The 20393-nt window shown below is 36.2% G+C and overlaps 1 protein-coding gene across 11 annotated transcripts in view; it reads left to right on the top strand.

Moving 5' to 3' along the window:
* The window catches only part of BRD1 (bromodomain containing 1), a 77847-nt gene extending 59608 nt beyond the window's left edge, over positions 1-18239 (top strand). For 10 of the 11 annotated variants that reach the window (XM_030013341.2, XM_030013344.2, XM_041123258.1 and 7 more), the window contains 5 exons: positions 3929-4064; positions 5382-5509; positions 10942-11051; positions 13427-13581; positions 16328-18219. In XM_030013341.2, the coding sequence (XP_029869201.1) occupies positions 3929-4064; positions 5382-5509; positions 10942-11051; positions 13427-13581; positions 16328-16511 (713 nt within the window). In that variant the 3' untranslated portion in view covers positions 16512-18219. Of the gene's footprint in view, positions 1-3928; positions 4065-5381; positions 5510-10941; positions 11052-13426; positions 13582-16327 lie in introns of all 11 variants that reach the window. The other variant, XM_030013352.2, reaches the window with a different exon arrangement.
* The last annotated feature ends 2154 nt before the right edge of the window (positions 18240-20393 follow it).

The raw sequence follows: 20393 nt of genomic DNA, 5'->3' as shown, positions 1-20393 counted from the left end.
AGTTTTGTTCCTGTGTCGTTTTTTCCAAACTTCTGCTGTCTTTTGGGAGTTACCTTTTCCTGCTTCCACTTGGTATGGGCAACAAGATTCTAACTTGCTTGATGTAGGTAGTCAGTGAAAGTTTTAATTACAGTTTATGAACAAGCTGCTACTGTTGAGAAAAAGTTGAAAATTTCCCTGATGAATACAATTTTCAGGGTAGTGAGAAGCCTGTGAAAAAGTATCAAGCTGATCATCTTTGGCTTGCTTTTTTATTTTCTTCTTAGTTTACAGTTGTTTGTTAGTGTTTCTTTATTTTTAAAATGGTTATGTGTGTTATATGCTATGAATTCCTTTTTTTTTTTTTTTTTTGAGATGAAAGAAGTTGAGTTCTGCCTCTGAGAGCAGACTGCTTTTTTGAAGAAATGTAAGAAAAGAGGGAAAAATCCACTAATTTTAGTGGATTTTAGTGGTTTTAGTTTGATGTTTGCGATTTGAGAGAGAGAGAGAGAGAGAGAGAGAGAGAGAGGTTGTTCTCAATCAAGGGTGTTGGTGAGGGGCTCTGTGTATGAAGTTCAGTACATGACAATAAAGTTTCTCTCCATGACTGTAGAAAAAGCTGATTTGACCTAACAAAACAATGAGCTTTTGGAAAATGTACATGGCTCATAGAGGTTTGTTGCAGGTTTACCCAGGCTACTAGTCCGCAAATGCAGGTTGAGTTACATCTCCCATGGATTTTCTTTATTTGACCTTCTTAGTAGTATCTTTTAAGCCAATAAAATGCAAATTCCTTAAAGTGAATGAGATCATCTTTAATCTCACTTACTCTAGTAGCTACAGAAGATGGGGTGTTTCTTGATTCATGGGAGAAAGAGTTTTGTAATGATCTAAAAAAAATTTCCCAGTTATAGCATATAAATGTAGTATATCTGTTTAGTTTTTGCACATCAGTGATAACCATAAAGCACTTTTATTGCCTGGATTTTTCTGGCAAGTTACAAGGTCACTTGGGAACTGCTGCATCTGTGACTACATAGGAGTGTGTTTTGTTTAAAATAAGCATTGAGGTCTTCCTTTCTTAAAATAATGCCTATTCCTTATAATTTCTGAGAAGTGGACTGTATAAACTTGAGTCTCATGGATTGTGTAAGCTGATGTCATTCAGGGATTGATATTCATGGAAATTACTCCTGCCGATAGTCTGCATATTCTTTGTTCTTCATACTTCCACAAGCAAAAGGGCAATGTGTCTGAGAAGCTCTAAATTCTTTTGCACTTTAATATTGCTTATTTGTCAGAAAAGTTGGGAGTTTTTCCAGTGTTGGTGACTATTCTACAGATAGAAAAGACTTTGCTTACTGTAATCTTAAACACCTCTGTTAGTGAATTAAATGAGTCGTTAAACTCTTAACGTAGGTTATGCTTAAACTAATATAAGGCTGGACTGCCACTACAGAGAGCTGTCTCCATTGCTGTAGTTGCATGTTTCTGTTGCATCGCTTGTTCAGCAATCAGGCAATCATGTGGTTGCTTTGCACAGTGCATCAATGAAAACTAGTTCATTACTATGACCACATATTTCTTGGTACTGACATGGTGACTATGAGAAGAAACCATTGCAAGGGACTTGAGAGCACCAAAGTGTCTATTTCAGTGGCAGCACAATCGTAAACTGATTGAAGCTATCAAATTGTGAAGCTACTCCCTAATTTTTTTTGTCCTGGATATACACATACATACAGAACCAGTGTACATAGAGATATGTAGCCACGACATATTTGGCGTACATATGGTTAAACATTTTACACATACTCTTACAAGAATAAACAGATATTTCCTTCCACTTTCTCAGTCCATTGGGAACCTGAACTGTGCGCTGGTTCTGGTAGCCATAATTACTTGATCTGTCTTTAAACTTAAAATTTAATCTGTGATCTAATTTGTTTGTGCTGATAGCTGATTTATATTAGCTAGGTGCCTGAATGATAACTTGACTAATGTCTCTCTGGCTTGTGGCAGGATGAAAACTAAACAGTTTCTACACCTCACTTGAAAAATAGGTCTGACGGGATATCTAAGAATAAAAAATAGTTATTTGCAGAGATGTAAGAGATATGCTTTTTATCTTTGCAGAATGTTTTTTCAGCTTTTCATTTCAGATGCTATGTGAAGTGTACTGTGGTAGTTTGTAGGGGAATTTAAGCTTTCTCATAAAGCATACTCTGTTTTGACAGGTCTTTCAGCATAGTCTATAACTGAACTTCTTCTTAATCTCCAGCTATTTGTACTGACTTGCTGAGAATGAGAACAAGATTAATCAATAGCATGTAGTTTGGTGCTTGAACACTGAAGACAATGCTACCTTTATAATTTTTTTTTCTTGTATAGGAAACCAAAGGCAAATACAGGAGTTATAAAACAGACCCTAGTAAATGAACGTTCTACAGTGTCAACTAAATGACCATGAAAGAGAATGCTTATCTATAAATCTTTCAGACCATTGAAAAAATTCTCCTTTTTCTGTTAAAAATCTAAAATTGTGTTGATAAACCAAACAGAAGGTCTCCTGGGCGTGGAGGGAGAAATCCCTTAAATCACTGTATGGAAATGCCTTGAAACGTGATTGGATCGTACAAAGCAACTTGCTAAGCTCAAGTTCCTTAGTTGTCAGCCTTCTTTGCAGAGGTCTTCATAGCAAACAGACTGAAAGAATTAGAACTTAATAAAGGGAGTTTTGCCATAATTGTCTTATAATGCTCTATGGAGAGACACATGAAGTTACATAAGCTTATTTGACTATGTCTGAATGAACAAAGATCATGATGACCTTTAAGACTCTGATCATAGGATGGCTGGGATGGGTAGTTCTTTCTTGCACTCTGAGAAGCATGCTGGTCATACGACTTAAGTAAAAGCTTTAATTTATTGTAAGGAAATAAATGTGCTCAGAATTGAATTAGTGTTAAAATTTTGTTCTCTTTGCAGGCTACAGCTTGCAGTAGCTGTTTGCAGGCTAGTACTGTTGTCTTTAGTCAGTTTATTTGTGTTGATACTCTCGAGTCTGTGTTGGATTCTTCCTTTTTTAGTCCTGACTTCCACCCCTACCCCACCCTTGGGAAAGTCTTCAGAACGCTATCTTAAACCTCTTCATTTGTTTATTAATCAAATATAGAAGTGGCTTAATAAGAACTACACTGTGAATTAGCAAACCCACAGCAGGGTTGGTGGCAGCCCATCAAGTCAGTAGCTCGTAATATAAAAGCCTTTTTTACGTTTTTTTGTTACAATTATGAAATTAAAATATAATATCCTTGGACATATATAAACTTGTGCCAGGGGAAGGATAGTCAAAAATAGTAATGTGCATATTATTGATTGTTCATCACAGAAAACAGACATGATAATTTCAGTCTGGATTTACTAAAATGGAAAGACTTTCAGGAAGAGCTAGATAGCATCAGGAGGGAATCCTTATCACACTCCCAGTGTTTGAAAAGGTTTTTCAGTATTTCTTGACTTATGGTTGTAACGTTGTATTCAAATGAGTCTTGTGTTGACTTGGTAAATCTGCCGGGTTTGTAACGCTATTTGGTTTTTTCTTGTTTTTTCTACCCAGCTTCTGCAGCCTGACTGTCTTAATAGTTGGAAACATTACATACAAAGACTGATTTGATACTCCATTTGGCATTTCCCGTATTATAATCTTCACCTTTTTTTATGTTACCTAAATTTCCATCCTGTCTTTAAAATCGGGGTTACAGGAACCTCCTATTTATAATACTGTGTTTTGAAATGAAATTTTGTTAATGTTCATGTTTTCTTTTTCGTCACATCAAAATACTTGAATTACAGAACAGTAATGATACAGTGTGTGAATACAAAAAGTTGTTAATGAAAATGGTGTGGTTTCCAGTTTGATGCAGTTTGTTTTTGTGTTATGCCGTAGGTCTGTCAAATGGTTTTGGAGATGGAAGTAAAGAGAGAGCATTAGATGATACTCCGGGAAGAAAAGTTGAACCTCGTCGCCGCTGTGCATCAGAATCTAGTATTTCATCTAGTAACAGTCTTTTGTGTAGCTCAAGGTAAACCTGTAAATCTGAAATACAAATTTGAGACTGAATATATCAGTTTTTCTATACTGCTTGTGACCCACATCAGTGGATTGCATAAATTTTAGAAAAAAAGAGTACATTTCAATTTTCTCAGTTGTGTGTCAAATCTGAGACATCTTTCAGGATTGCTAGTATTCTTTTGTTTAATTCAGGTTGTTGCAGATCCGGGCAGTTACACTTTATACTTTACTGTGCTTCTCTTGCTCTGTATAGATACATAGACATGTTTGTGCATATAATATCTTGTTTTAATTATCTTCCTAATCCTGAACACTAAAAATGGGTGTGTTTGCTTTGGCAAGGGGAGGAGAAAAGCAATTTCCAAAGCAGAGTCTTGTACACAGGGAAGGTAAATTCAGTAGCTGTGGAACTGTAGATTATCAGTCTGTGATCTGGATTACTGGCTAGTTACTGCAGTGATGATAGTACCCGTATACCAACTATTGACCTTCTCTTTGTGAAGTCTGTTGTTAAAGACATGACTGTCGGAATGGTCACCTCTGCCACCATTGGTAAATATTTCTCCAGCACCAGTGGTGCACATCTTCCAAAAGCACACTAATCTCAGGATAAAAGGTAGCTGTCTCCAGTCCTGGGCCGTGAGAATGGGGAATACAGGAGTATAGGTTAAATCTGTTAGAGAAAAAAAGGCTTTATTCATGTGTTCAAGATTGGTATTAAACTGTTTAAGGGAATGGTGTTAATGCACTCATGTCAAACAAGCTTTCAGAAACAAAGAGAATTTAATATTGCATCTCTTGTGAATGTGATGTATTGAGGATTTGATCTAGAATAATTGCCGTTCAGGTTCTATGATCTTTTTAAAGAAAACTAAAGTGTGCAGTGAAAAAAATTCTGATTTTGTGTATAGACATTCCGCAATTGAAAGACTTGAATTTGTAGCGAAAAATGAAAGATAAAATAATTGTGTTTCCTATGTAGTGGAACTGTTGGAGCAGAGGGAACATGTTTTCATTTGGCCAGTATCCACTGTAACACTGGAGACAAAGCAGCTTCTCTCATTTGTGCATGTCTAACCTGTACAGCAGTTGAGGTGCAGTTGCATACTGTTTGTCTTTTGCTGATAACCAGGCAATTCTGTGCATGAAAATAATCTGGGGGTTTGGTTTTTATGTTGTTGTTTGTGTTTGTTACATAAAATTTGTTAGAGATTGCTGCTCTGATTTTACTGTGTACTGATGAATTTTAAATTCTTTTTCAAAGTCTTGATTTATAGTGAACAATGTTCATTATCAAGTAACGGTTTTAATATTAATACTTTTTTAGTTTCAGCCTACCAAAGTGTGGTAAAGGTAAACCTGCACTTATACGAAGACACACACTTGAAGACCGAAGTGAACTGATATCATGCATTGAAAATGGAAACTATGCCAAAGCAGCAAGAATTGCAGCTGGTAACTATAAATAATTGTATTCTTAATACTATTGTATAACTATAATTTTTTCCATTTATTTGACAGATTCTAGCATTCTTATTTTTGCTGCTGAAATAGATTAAGCATTCTGAAAATGGTGTTGATAACATTGCAGAAACATCTTGTTTCTGCTTTTGACTCTAAAGACTTTGAAGAGAAAAGAATAGTAGCTGATTTGGGTTTTTTGATTAATAAGTAGTATTTAAAGTGATCAAGCTACTCTAGTAATACAAGCAAAACTTCACCTGAAGTAGTATTTGTGGTTCTGTCGATATTTTTCTTTGTTGGGCTTTTTCGTTTAGGGTTTATTTCTCATATACTGGTCTGCATAAACATGTTGACAGATGGATAAGACATGGTCTGCTTTGATGCAGGAAAATTTGAAATTGGAAAGAAGTAGATATTTCTAGGAATGTAGAGGATAGTACGTTACCAAATTTTAGGGAAATAACTATGTTCTGTTGATACGTTTTCCACCTGTTTCTATGTTTTAATTGCATTACAAGGTTTAAGTAGGTCATCTCTTCCCTAAGTAGAACTGTGTTTGTGTAATGCAGCGCTCCCATGCTAAAGTTAGGCATCAACCTTGCAGTGTCTAGCAGGCCTGTCTTTAATTTCTGACCTTAGAACTCCTCTCCCCCTCATCCTGGGTGTTCCTTGTCCAGGATACTTTCATATCTTCCTAGTGCTTTTATCTGACTCTGGTTGCCTTGGTCTGTTCTTTCCTCCCCATATGATCAGTTTTGTTTCTTTCTTGCAGCTAATCTGTTTTCAGCTACTGCTTCATTACTCTAAGGTTTAGTATCTTTATTATCTGTATGGTAACCTCTCATACAGGACTTAACCTTTCCCATTTGCTTTTCTTACTCTGCCATGGGTAGTCTTATATTTAACACTTCCCACTTAGAATTCCTGTACCTGCTTTTTCAGAACTCTCCTTGTTCTCTTTCAGTTCTGTCTCTGTTCTCAGATAGATTATACAGCTACCTAAAAGAAGGAGCAAATTACATTTACCAGCATTATTTTTTGTATTACTATATATTCTGTCTAGTTTGAGCTCTTTTGGCTGCCTTCTGCACCCTGTTACCTCAGCAGATCAAGAGGAGGAAATAAGTAAGAGGGAAGTGAAGACTCCTGCTTATGTTCTGTGCATAACTGGAATTTTACCATGATTAACTTTTATTAGTTAAACCCCAGATTTTACGAAGTAACTTAAAGGGTTGTTCATTCTTGGCAAAATGTCTCTAAACAGTTCTGTTTGACAGAGTATATATGCTTTAGAAACAAACACAGCGCTTACAGTTATGCTGCCTTTAGGTCAAAGGAATATCTTGTTTCTATTTACAAGATGCTGTCTCAGAACCTGTGGTATGGTATGTTGTAACACTGCAATTAGGATGGGATGCAGTTTTGCATTGATTAATGGATGTAATCATTGTAATACATGCACACTGAAAGACGTTAGTCCAAACTCAAACAATGTTACAAGAGTGCTATTGAAATCACAAAACCAAGTGTGCAAGTTGGGGCATGCTGTTTTCTGTAATACTGCTGCCACATTCAGCATTTTTGACTTGTGAGGCTGAGTGAGGTATGCTTTAGAACCAGGTCCACTCAGCGTACTGGCAAGTTAAGACTATTATGGAAAAATATGTTCTATATTGAAATACAAAGATTATATTGAGATATTAATACAGAAGATGGATTAAAGTTTCAAAGACAGAATTCTGTCTAACTTTTGAGGCTTGGACTTGTAGGCTTAATAGGGTTTTCTCGGTTTTCAAATAGAATTATTTGTATATAGTACCTTGTTGTCTTTGGTGTACAAGAGCACTGGAAGATGAATAGGCATGTGCTACGAGTGGTTTTCATTAATAGCTGCTGTATACAGAGATGTGCTGATGTTTGTAGGTCTTGGATTCCTTTATAGGGTCAGGAAGTTGGTGCGCCAAAGTGGCAATGTTTTCTTTGCCTGTCCCTCCTGAACCTTGCCCCAGTCTTTTTGTCTGGCTATTCCTTGATCCCTGATCCAAGATTCTTCTCTAGCTCTCCTGCTCCCAGGTTCTCTCATGCTTTTTGTCCCAGTTTTCAATTCTTTGTCCCCATCTTTGTCCAGCCAGTTGATCCATCCTCTTGTCAGATTTTTTTTTTTTTTTTTTCCCCCTCAGTAAATCTTAGTGATGGTATTTTTTCCAGCAGTGTCTAGATGCTGTCTTTCCTTTCAGTCCCATCAGACTGGTGAGCAAGAGTGGGCAGGGCGCAGGTTGTAGGGGAACATTTTGCTTCATTTGACTCAAATAGCTTTTCCCTCTGCCTGGTCTAAATTTCAACAGGTAACATTGACAGCAGAGAGAACACTTTGTCCAGCCAAGAGTTACACAGTAAAAGGAAAGTATTGATTTATCATCTGTGCTAACGAATGAGCTGCAGATACCACAGCCACCTCTTGGGTGGCAGTAGTTTCGGAGCTTAAATGTGCTTAATGTCAGTGGATTTGTCTGCAGATTTAGGTGTTAAAATCAAAGTTTCCTCTATGTAAACAAACAAACAAACAAAATAAGGTAACACTGTGTACTATTAATCTGGTCATCTTTCAGTAGACTTTCCTGTTTGTGGCTGAAGTTTCTGGTTTAAAATAAAATTGTCCTTTGACGAGCTCGCATTCCTTGCTGAAAGCTATGCAGATACTGCGTTTGAAGTTCTTAGCTCTGTTTTTGAAGACAGAAGTGCCTTAAAGTTTTGAGGCTTGTGATGATGGCATGTAATGGGTGTTTTGCTCAACTTCCCACAAAAAATTAAACATATTGACTCTATGAGACTGATACTGAAAAAAACACTGGTTGATTTAAAAATATTGTAAGAAGTCTGTAAGGGGAGGAAAAGTATAATGAGACATCCTTATCTTTACCCTAAACTGTATAGGATCTTAAGTCTGGTTTGTGGTGTTTCGGTACTGTTGGTTTTCAGCTAGTGGGCATACTGTTATTTAAAATATTTAGCAGTACGTTGTCCTGACTGCTAACTTAAATTCATTGTCTCTCATAGCTTGAGGAAATAAAGTGGTGTTTATGTTGTAAAGGAAAACTAGTAACCTATATGAGCTAGTATAGTAACCCCCTATCACCACATGGAATAAATTCTGATTAGGAAAAATTCTGGGACTCTTTTCTACTGTGTATACACCTGAGAAGTCTCTGAGGGGATCTGGCTGCATGCATCCCGTCAGACTGTGTATGACCTTCCACTCAGCATTAAAATATCATTTTCTTTGTGTCATATCAACTCTGCAGCTGAGAATAATGTAGGTTTCTTTTCTTTCTTGTCAGCTGCCCTGAAGAAGAGGACTTGTACTGTTTTTATGTACCAGATACAGTTCTAGATATATTTTTCAAAGTAGTCTGTGTATGAAGGATACATTAATCTAAATCTTCATGACACTAACTGGCACGTGAATACTTAACATACTGTTATTAATAGAGCAGAGAAATAAAAGAAATTGTCTAAGTTGCTTTTTCTGTGGTGTTAGCTATTGCTCTGATTGTTTTATTCTGAGATATTACCAAGATGGTTCATCTGGATTTAACATGTCTTTCCATAATATCCAGTGTTGCATGTATTCAGCTATACTGTTAGAAGTACAAGAATGCTGTATGTATTGTATTTGTGTGTATTATATGTTTATAAATCTGAAGAATGCCCTCTCAAAATATACAGAAAGGAACAAATAAACAAAGTAGTAAATAGATTTAGTAACTGTTTTTCCAAGGTCATGTAGTTCAGTAAAAAATAGTGTAAATAAGACAAATTAATTTCATGGGTTTCTGTAATGGAATCCACTAATTAAATATCTCCTCTGTAAAGCCTGCAGAGATTGATGACAAAGATACCTGTTTTCTTTAGGAGACTTGTTCAAGGTCTTAAAGACACTGGAAAAATTGCATTTGTTTCTCTTTCTCCTATGATACCCACACCTATAATAGAACCTGTAAAAACTTTTAGCTTCAAAAACATCTAACATCTTTGTTATGCTGTGGTGGCAAGTTATTATGAACTACTGCGTTTTGATAACTGATGTTACATAGTTGTGAATCTCTAAGGTCACACTTCCCAACAAAGTATTTTCTTGAAATGTTGATACCATTACAGATTAAAAATAAACTACAATTGAATGAATTAGCCTTTGGCTGAAAATTGACTTAGAATGTATTGTGGAGAATGATTCACTTTTTTTTTGTGTGTGTGTGATCACCTTAAACAGTTTTTCCTTGCTATTTCTACTCTTACAAGGTCTGAAACCACTACTTTTCAAGTACTGTTTTGTGATATTGAGATAGAAGGTATATCTGCATGCCACATTTCATAATAAGTAAGCATTGCCCATTTTAAATGGGAGCAGATTGGGAAGAATTGGGGAGTAAATCATGTTTTGGCAAATAGAGAGCTACTTCTATCAAGTATTGCCTTACTGTTAAAAAAAAGTGTGACTGCAACCTCTGAACTGTATTTTAGTACCATGTTTCCCCATACAAGAAGTGCCGCCTCATCTTTACAGCTTGTGAACTTTCATTACCTTCTTCCTACTTTTTCCACCCCCAGTTCCATCTTGAGGCGATAGTCTTCTGCCCAGTGTCTTGGCCATATCCCTATGTGTCTAGGGGGCAGCTGCAGTTCTGGGTGACTGAAAGACTTAAACCTGTCTCATGCTTCAATCCAGTGGTGAGCAATGGAAGAAAACAGGATTCTCGTAGAAGGGCGCAATAACATAAACTCGGTTTTCTGTTATGCTGCCTCTTGAGAAGGAAAAAAACCACTATTGTAGCTGCTTCCTTGAATCCTGTTGGTCTTTCTGAACTTTGTTGCAGGAAAGGGCTGGGCAGAGAGACCAAGAGGGCTGATAAAAAATAAATAATCTGCATTTTAATTTATATTTATTTAGAACTTACGCATAAGAACAGAAAGGTATACCAGACAAGCATTGTAAGTTTTCAGCTGCTAATCCTACTATGGATATCCAGCACTCTGCAAGTTGCAACACTAGTTTCAAAAGAAACTGGTTATTTGGAGTACCATAATTTTAGTTTTTCTTTTGAGCTTTTTCAAAGGGAACGGCTTATTAGAATTTGGCAAACACTTGGATTTATGATAATTAAGCTGTTCTAAGATATGCTGTTTCTAGAAGTATCTAAAAACTTGTTCTTTATCTGTAGGTTTGGATTAAAGTACTAGTATCATTTAAAGAGCTGTTACGAACATTATCTGCTTTTTATTGGTATGTGCATGAAAGGTGGTATTGGTATTTGGATTCTAATGATCAGGAGCTATTCCTGGGGAAACAAAGAACTTCAGAAGATTTATCTGATGTTTCATTCTTTAACATTTTAATTTTATATTTAATTATTATTTGTTCTTAGAAGTTGGGCATAGCAGTATGTGGATTTCAACTGATGCTGCAACATCTGTTCTTGAGCCTCTAAAAGTAGTATGGGCCAAATGCAGTGGATATCCCTCTTACCCAGCTCTGGTAAGTACACAGGTTCCCATCAGTACTCTAGTGATACTGTTCCTGGTCTGAAAATACTGGTGCGTGAACATAAGGTCATTGGTAAATTCCCATTCAGGTTGAATAAAGGTGAATTATTCTGCCCTCTATACCATGCATCCAGTTTGTAAAATTATTGCAATATCAGATGTTGTGTCCATAATCTCTACCAACCGTCCCACCTTTTGAGATGTGCAGTACCTGTTGTCGTGGTTTAACCCCAGCTGGCAACTAAGCACCACCCAGCCACTTGCTCACTCCCACCCACAGCAGGATGGGGAAGAGAATCAGAAGACTAAAAGTGAGAAAACTTATGGGTTGAGATAAAGGCAGTTTAACAGGTAAAGCAAAAAGCCATGCGCACAAGCAAAGCAAACCAAGGAATTCATTCACCACTTCCATGGGCATGCAGCAGTTCAGCCATTTCCAGGAAAGCAGGGCTCCATCACGTGTGACGGTGACTTGGGAAGACAAACGCCATCACTCTGAATGTCCCCCCCTTCCTTCTTCTTCCCCCAGCTTTACATGCTGAGCATGACGTCCTATGGTCTGGAATATCCCTTGGGTCGGTTGGGGTCAGCTGTCCCGGCTGTGTCCCCTCCCAACTCCTTGTGCCCCCCCAGCCTCCTCGCTGGTGGGGTGAGGTGAGGAGCAGAAAAGCCCTTGGCTCTGTGTAAGCACTGCTCAGCAGTCATGAAAACATCTCTGTATTATCAACACTGTTTTCAGCACAAATCCAAAAGATAGCCCCATACCAGCTACTATGAAGAAAATTAACTCTATCCCAGCCTAAACCAGCACACCTGTCTTAGTACTTTATTTCTGCAATATATATTATTGTTTAAAGGATGAACTGAATTAGCCTTTGACAGACATCTTGTTAGTGTTGGAACTATAAGATATTTTCTGCTGCAAAATTAGTATAAAAATATTCTGATCCTGCAGTTCATTAAAGAAACAAAAAACTTGGTAGAGTTGGAATAAATTGAATGATTGTATCCAGTTGTGAATGATGTACTGGAAACTTAAAGCTGTTGTGCCCGTGTTATTTTAGGAGAAGCACACACAGTTCTACTTACATCAAAGCTTGCAGAGAAAATGTTGTTGATAAAGTGCATTTGGGGTTAAACAGTTCATACACGATGGGTTGATTTATATAATAGACTGGACAATCTTGACTTTTAGTATATGTGTGCTGGGGACATCAGGAAATGTAATCATACAGAATCATGTTAAGGCCGGTGGAAGTGAGATTCAGAGCACTTGAGTTTAAGTGCCCTCAGTGGGTGATTTGAACACTCTTAGGTCAGATGCTGAAAATTTGATGATTTGATTGTCTTGAATTGTATTAGCACATTAGTGTTAGATTTAATCTGGTTTTGACCAAATGGCTCCTTTTCTGCCCACTCCTTTGTCAGCAGTGATGTTTCTCTGAATGTGTGATGAGTTGACTGAGGAATTAAACCTCAGTCAAGAGAAGAGAGTTGTTCTGATTTCTACAAACTCCCCACAGTGTTAGCTTTCTGTTGATTTAGTTCCTATAATCAGTTTACTCTGGATTAAGATTGATGCCAGCGTGGATGCTAGAAAAAAAACAGGAGTTTGTAGGGTAGGAGGTGGGTGGAAGAGGCATGGAGTAACATAACCCTTCTTTGGTTAAAGCTGAGCACTTGATAATGCTGTGTTCTGCCTACAAAAGAGTGTTTTTTCCATCAGCCTGATTAGTTTAATGTTAGCAGCATCGCCCCCCTTCCCCCAACTTTCATTCAGAAAAATTTGTGACTGTAACTGCATGTTCTGCTGAAATTAAATTGGATATGTCATTAAATTGGATATGTAAGATACTTGAAAGTGACTTCTGATTTCTTTTTTTTTTGGTTTGGGTTTTTTTGCTTGTTAGAGGGCTTTTTGCTCCAGATTTTGAGTGCAGGGCTTGTATTTTGCAGAAACAAATATTTATACCTTAACATAGGTTGTTTCTTTAAGGTATTCTGAAATTCAAACCCAAAATTCGAGGTCACTTAGGCTTTTAGAAATCCTGGTTCAGCTTTCTCTTTCTGAAACTTGCTTTTCAGTCTGCAAAGTTGTACTAAGTGAAATTCAGATGTGACTTTTAAGAAGAACTGATATAGCTGAAAAATGCTCTAGAGATAGTTTTTTCAGTTAAATCTACTGCTGTGCCTCCACTATACGTATTCAGCTTATCTCAAGAAGTTGTGTGTGTGACACAAAGCCAATTTATATGCAGTAGCTGTTTAGTTTATGATTCTTTTCCTATTAAGTTTATTTGTAATACCTCCTTAAAATAAATGATGTAGTTTTAAAAATTAGGAACTGTCCTTTCTTTTCTTTCGTAGATTATTGACCCTAAGATGCCTCGTGTTGCTGGCCATCACAATGGTGTTACTATACCAGTGCCACCTCTGGATGTACTGAAAATTGGAGAACAAATGCAGACCAAATCAGATGAGAAACTATTCTTAGTACTATTTTTTGACAATAAAAGAAGTTGGTATGTTATTGAAATGTATTGTTTGATGCAGAGACTTAAAATTTTAAAAGCCTGTACCTTTAATCTAGAAGAAAATTGAAACATTATCTTTCCATGGATATCTTTCCTATGAAGTATCAACTGTAATCTTAAAATTGCATAGATGAGTCTATTCTTGGACTAAGGCATATAATTACTGAAAGATACCTTTTTATGGTCAGTTTGAAAGAACATAATATAAGTCGATAAATAGTCTTTTGGTTTGATTTACAAGCTGGTTTCATTTATTGACATGATAAAATTGCTGCTTTGGCTAAACAGGCTTTTTAAAGGTAATAGTCTTTAGGGTTTTTTTTACCCAAGTCTGCTCAAGTGTATTTTCTTTAACTTTTTAACCTCTCTGGTTTAAATGCTTTAACAATACTCTCATCTGAAGTTCTTAGCCCTTTCTAAATTTTTTCACGAAACCTTCACTTTTTCCATTACTTTCAGTATCAGTAGTATGCCATGTGGAGCCTGAAGGGATAATTCACACAATAAAACATTATTTCCCCCTTTCAGTAGCTTTTTTTTTTTTTTTTTTTTTTAAATTTTATTTTATTTTTAGGGTTTTTTTAGTGTATTTTTGTTTGGTTGGGGTTTTGCGGTTTTTTTGCCAGATATGGAAGCTTTTCATCTACCTCTTTCTTCCTTTCATCAAATCATATATTTCTTTCCTGTGTTTTTCTTAATACCTCTACTTTCCGGCTTTCCACACAGGTCAAGCTAGCTTTAAATCTTTTTAAATCTTAATTTTACTCTTGAATTTGCTTACATTTTCAGATACCATTTTCCACTTTAGCTGATTATATGTGATGTCTAGAAATGCTGCCATTCTCCTGACTCTCTCTGTCCCAGTATACTATCACCTAAATAACTTCTTGCCTGAAATTTAGAACTGAGGTTTGCTTTTCTGTCCTCATAGATCCTTTGGCATAATACTGATTCTTTGGCTTGCTCTCTCTGTTCTTCAGTTCTTTTCTTAATTAATTGGTACTTCTTCATGATCATCTTTCTTCAGTTGCACAGGATTCCATGAGATCCTGCATTCTTCTGCCTTTGTTCATGGAGAACATCCAAATTTAAACATATTCAGTGTTCTGTTTCTCATTTTTCTCTTATTGCTATCACAAGTCTAATGCATGCTCCCCCTAGCCATTTCCTTAATAATTGCTGTGATTTGCTTCTTGATCTTGGGAGTCCTCTGCAGCTTAAACCTTTCTGATTAGTCACCATATGCAGGTGGTCCTAAATCTTGTAAATAATATGCAAAGCTGTCTTTAATGGATACTATGCACAGATGGACGGGAAAGGCGAAAGGCTAAATGCTTTTCTAACCCCTTGTCCCTCCTCCTCTCCACCACCACTCCCCCAACTTTTTTGTAAATTGTTTTTATCCTGATTATTTTGGCCATTTTGGCACTCATCACTCTAACTCACTTTTGTCTCTTTTACTCCTGAACCCATGTCTATGATTTTCATTCACTTGCAGGGTATGTGTCATCCTCAGTCCATGATGCCAGCTTCTATCACCTATGGATTACTTTTTCAAATAGTCATACTTGTTTCTTCTCCTTTGCTGCTTGCATCTGGAGGACTTGGCAAGCTTTCTGTTAAAAATACCTTCTTAAAACTTCCCTCTTATCTGTGTTAAAACTGATAATGGTTAGACTGCTGCTTATCGTGCTGATGTTACTATTCTTTACTGTTCTGTCTGTGTCCTTGTACTGACTCTACATTTTTTTTGTTCCAGCGTGTGTGCTCAGTACAATAGGATTGTAGTTTAGAGTGCTTTAATAAAAAATAATATTTAAAGAGAGAATTTTATTCAGTTAAAAAAATCTTGAATAAAATGTTTTATATCAGACTTTACTGTCTGATTTGCAGTTGGTTTGGTTCCAAATGGACTCCCAAACTGAAGTTTTTAAACAGAAGCTTGGCTTTTGCAGGGTTGGGATTGCAGACTACAGTAATATACTTTAATAGATAATTCATTAGTTTACCTAATTTTTGTTTTCCATAATACCTGTAATTTAAGAAAACAGTATTAAGATAAACATTTATGGAAATTAAGTAAATTTAATTAAATATTTAGAATGCTTTTCCTTTAACTAGAAGAATGGGGTGTAGAGCTTTTTTCATTATCACTGCTGTATGCCCAGGAATTAATGATATTCATGGAGCTTAAAACAGAAAAGTACTCTGAATACTGAGTTAGTGGGATTTCATACTGGGTAAAAGCATACTAAGCATACCTGACAGTTTAGCTTTCCCCATAAAAAACAAACTGAGATGTCTTAAATGTAAAGCAAAAATTTATCATCTGCAAATTCCTTGTAATAATGGAAATGAAAGAATGAAGAGAAACAAAACTGTCAAGTGAATCTTGAGCCACATTCATTGTTAGTTGCTGCTGCCTATTCTTAAACTAAACTGCATCAGTATTTCATGCTGATTTTTTTTTCAGTTGATACTTAATATCAATCATTAAATAAGTGTGATTGAATTGGAATGTATTTTTTGTTTTGTGGAAGAGGCTTTCTTAATATTTTATGTTCTTAAAATATTTAAGGAAAGTAAGTACTATCTTGAAAGGAATTTTATCACTTTATTTAAGTTGGTAAAGCTGATCTGATCTGAGAAACACAATACAGCAGCCCTGGTATTTCTGGACAGACTTCTTGATTTTATTCTGTATTTAACATACTTATTTTACCCTTTCTTACAGGCAGTGGCTTCCCAAATCCAAAATGGTTCCCCTTGGGATAGATGAGACCATAGACAAGTTAAAAATGATGGAAGGACGTAACTCAAGCATACGAAAAGCAGTAAGAATTGCTTTTGATCGTGCTATGAATCACCTGAGTAGAGTCCATGGAGAACCAGTCAGTGACTTCAGTGATATTGACTAACAGAGATTCTATCAAGGCATGAAAAATACCACACAGACTTGAACTCTACTAATGAACCTTTTTGTCTAAAAGAATGTATTGAAGATACAAACCCCTTAATTGTTGATTCAGTGGCTGAGTTCTGCAAACTTGAAATAGTTGAGCAATTCTTCTAAATCACCATTGCCATACTGATTAATGATTTTATCGTGTTGTAGTTTGGAGGATTTTCCACTAAACCTGTTAAAATGTCTTGTTCATAGTGTTCATAATTGTACATAAATGTATATTCAACACTTAACTTATTCTGATTTTAGAAGTAGCTCTTTAATTCCTTTTATAATTTTGCTGGGGAGGGAGTTGTTTTTTGTTTCCATGCTTTTTACTTCTTTTTTTCTTTCTTTCTGAGGTTAAGTTACCTAAGCACCATCTTCCAGCTTACGGTGTTTAGTGGATTTTAGAGCCTAATATCAAAATGGCATCAAATATATGTTTGCCTAAATCATATACAATATGGTGCTGCTTGTATCATTTCTTCCTTGGTCTGTAGCTTCTGAAAAAGACTTCTGAATGTTTGTGTAAATGATTGCTCTTTGCACAAAGTACCACATATTTAAGATTGATGTAAATTTACAATTACAAATATGTATTTTAAGAAAGGAAGTTGCATTATTTTGGAGGGTACTTTGTGAGAAAGACATCAACAAAAAAAATTATACTATGTACATCACTTGCAAATCACCAAAAACACTCCATTGTTGCCCAAAATAACTTCAGATGGTTTTTGTTTTAAACAAACCTGGCTTAAAGCCTGCAAGCACATTCTTTCTTTCAAAACCATATCCCATTTATCTCCCATTGATTTAATTTTGTTGATATGTGTGCCTCCCTGTGTTTTATTTATTGTAGAAAATGTATTAATTTGCTTTATAATGAAAAATAAAATTGACAAATATATTGATATGCATTTTTATACAGGCACATGAGAAGACAACTTGCTTTGGGAGAAAAATGTATTGGAAATTGTATAAAATAACTTGATGGTTTGTGTGTAATTTGATTTTTTTGTAACTTGTAATCTTTTGTTTCCAATGAGGGGATTTATGTAACTTTTAATTTAGAACACTTTGGTAGCAATAGAAACTTTGGATACATTTTTGTATGGTACATGTGATGTATATAGAATTAGTACTTTATTTTTATTTTTAAGAAGTAAAGCATTATGTTTGGGCAGGGGGAAGAAGGAGGGTGGGTTTCCAGAACTGCATTTTTATATTAAAAAGAAAAAAAATAAAGTCAAGATATTGATTGTTGTAGCTACTTTATTCCTACCTTCACTGAGATACCGAATTTGTAACAATGAAAATGGCAAGGTATGTTTGCAATGTGATTTATAATGACTCCATTATTTATAAATGCACTGTGTTTGAACTCTTTTGCAGTGGTATCTTAAATACTGTACCAAGTTATATAATATGAAACACCAAATAATGCATATGAATGCACGAAGTATTTATGCCCAGCTTTTTTATAAAGGATTAGCAAATACAGCAAAACCAATACTTTTTAAATCTTTTTTTAAAACTTCATTGAATAGCATACTTCATTGTTAAACCTGCTTGAATCTTTATTTTAAAGGGACAATTACTTTTTAAATAGTTTTTAATGTTTTTATTCTCTATTGTTTGTAATACCCCCTTAGAAGCTTGAAATAAAATTTCTTTCTCAACTGTTAATTTTGTCCTGAATTTAGCCCCTGAGATTTTGCCGTAGTGCCCATTTTCTTACTCCACGACTGAGCTGTTAACAGAGGTGCTAGTTCAAGAATCTGATTGTTTTCTTGCTGTGGCATGCAGTATCACCCTTACTGAGCCCTCTGCATGGTAGGTATTCTAGCTAGCTAAACTAGCTGAGACCAGTTGCCTGTAATGGACTCTATCCAACTCATCTTTGTAATTACTAAATTTCACAAATGATCAAGCAAATAGTTTTCTCAGTCTGTGCAGTAAACACAGCTTTAGGGGGAGTAGTGATGGCAGGTATCCTGCAAGGACCATCATTGAGGTGTGCTCCTGTGATAGAAACAACAGCCACATCAGGTAGAAAAATAAAATTTGGTTGTTTGCCTTAAATACAATTTCTGTGTAATGACTTCAAGGATCTGCCATATAACCATGGAGTCATAGAATGGTTTGGGTTGGAAGGGACCTTTAAAGATCATTTGGTTCCAACCCCCCTGCCATGGGCAGGGACACCTTCCACTAGACCAGGTTGCTCAAAGCCCCATCCAACCTGGCCTTGGACACTTCCAGGGATGGGGCATCCACAGCTTCTCTGGGCAACCCGTTCCAGTGTCTCGCCACCCTCACGGTAAAGAATTTCTTCCTTACATCTAATCTAAATCTACCCTATTTCAGTTTAAAGCTATTACCCCTTGTCCTATCACTACATGCCCTTGTAAAACCATGGTCATCTTTGAAGGGAATGGAGCTTAATTTGTACAATATTGAGACAGTAGAACCACTTGTCGTCTGTTAGGACTGCCTCTTAAGAGTCTTCAGAAAAATGGCCTGCATCAGATTTTATTCCAGACTTGTTCTGCCAAATATACTCAAGTTTGGTCTGTGTGAAACTGAATTATGATTCACAGCCTCATTCTGGCAAGCACAGAAGATGTTTTTTTGGATCTGTCAGACCTTGGAAAGGTGAAATTTCCAACTCCTACTGTAACTGCAGATGGTAATTTGGTATTTGTATGATAAGAATTTTGGTATCTGTGAAGTATGAAGTGCCAGTAAAAAAAAAGTATACACACAGTTGCAAAATGCTTCTTTAGGTGGCTTCCCAAGTTCTTGACTGCTTCTGATGGTGGCAACATAGGACGGGGAAAAAAGAGCTCCTTTTTTGAAACCAAAAGCAGAGCATTAATTTCATTACTCTGTAACAAATAGTTCAATCATGTTTTCAATGAAAGCTTTAGTTGAATTTTGCTCAGACTTCCAAGTTTCATTTTCTGACTTTAATCTTCAGAGACAGCTCTATCAGTTCTGGGAGAAGGTAAATCTGCTGCCTTGCTCTTACAGGTGTCTGTAGGCACTTAAAAGAATTCTGAGCTGGAAAACTACTGAGTAGAAGCAGCCTGTTAAGCATCCTGACAAACCGCATTGCATATTTTTTGATGAAACTGGCATGAAAGGCTATGTTGTTTTTCTTTTGTATGTGCTACGGAAACTGTCCCAGGAATTCCTCCCAGATACTGCCTGAGAGGAGGTTGCAGCCGTGGCTACGGCTGTTGCTGTACTCTCTCATGCTAAAGTCGAGTATCATCCAGTGGCTCTTCAGATTGGGTTAAAATATTTTCTCAGACTGACAAGTCTTCAGTGTGGCTTGTGTGTTTTTAAGGGATTTCATACCTGTTTAGGAAAGGAAGTCTGAGCTCCAAAACTGCTTTATTTCCAAATTCTAGGGCCTAACCATGTACAGTTGTCAGATGAATACGTGCATATCAGAATGTGCTTCACTACATTTTAGACCAAGTTCTTCTATGACACCATTAATAACCGTAACATACTCATAGAGTGGAAGTTAGTATTCAAGCGGAGGGGAAAAAAAAAAAAAAAGGAAGACCACCTTGTATCTTACCGATTTCTGGGGGAGCATTAGAGCAGTAAATAACAGGGTGTAGGCTTGCATATTCACTACTCTATTCTGGTATGATAATTTCCTATTAATAAAAGTGCAAGAGACCTGGATCAGAAGCTGAAACTAAGTTGAAATTTGTCTTCTCTTGCATTAAAATGTGAGAAATCATGTTATAAACATTTAGGGAAAAAATGTGGGTAGAGAATTACTTTTTAAAAAAAAACAGTTTGTGTTTATTACCAAACTCAGTGATTTTTTTTT

Source organism: Aquila chrysaetos, chromosome 5, assembly GCF_900496995.4.
Source record: "Aquila chrysaetos chrysaetos chromosome 5, bAquChr1.4, whole genome shotgun sequence".
NCBI lineage: Eukaryota > Metazoa > Chordata > Aves > Accipitriformes > Accipitridae > Aquila > Aquila chrysaetos.
Note: the sequence above shows the minus strand (reverse complement) of the source record. Positions and strands in the feature narration are given on the sequence as shown.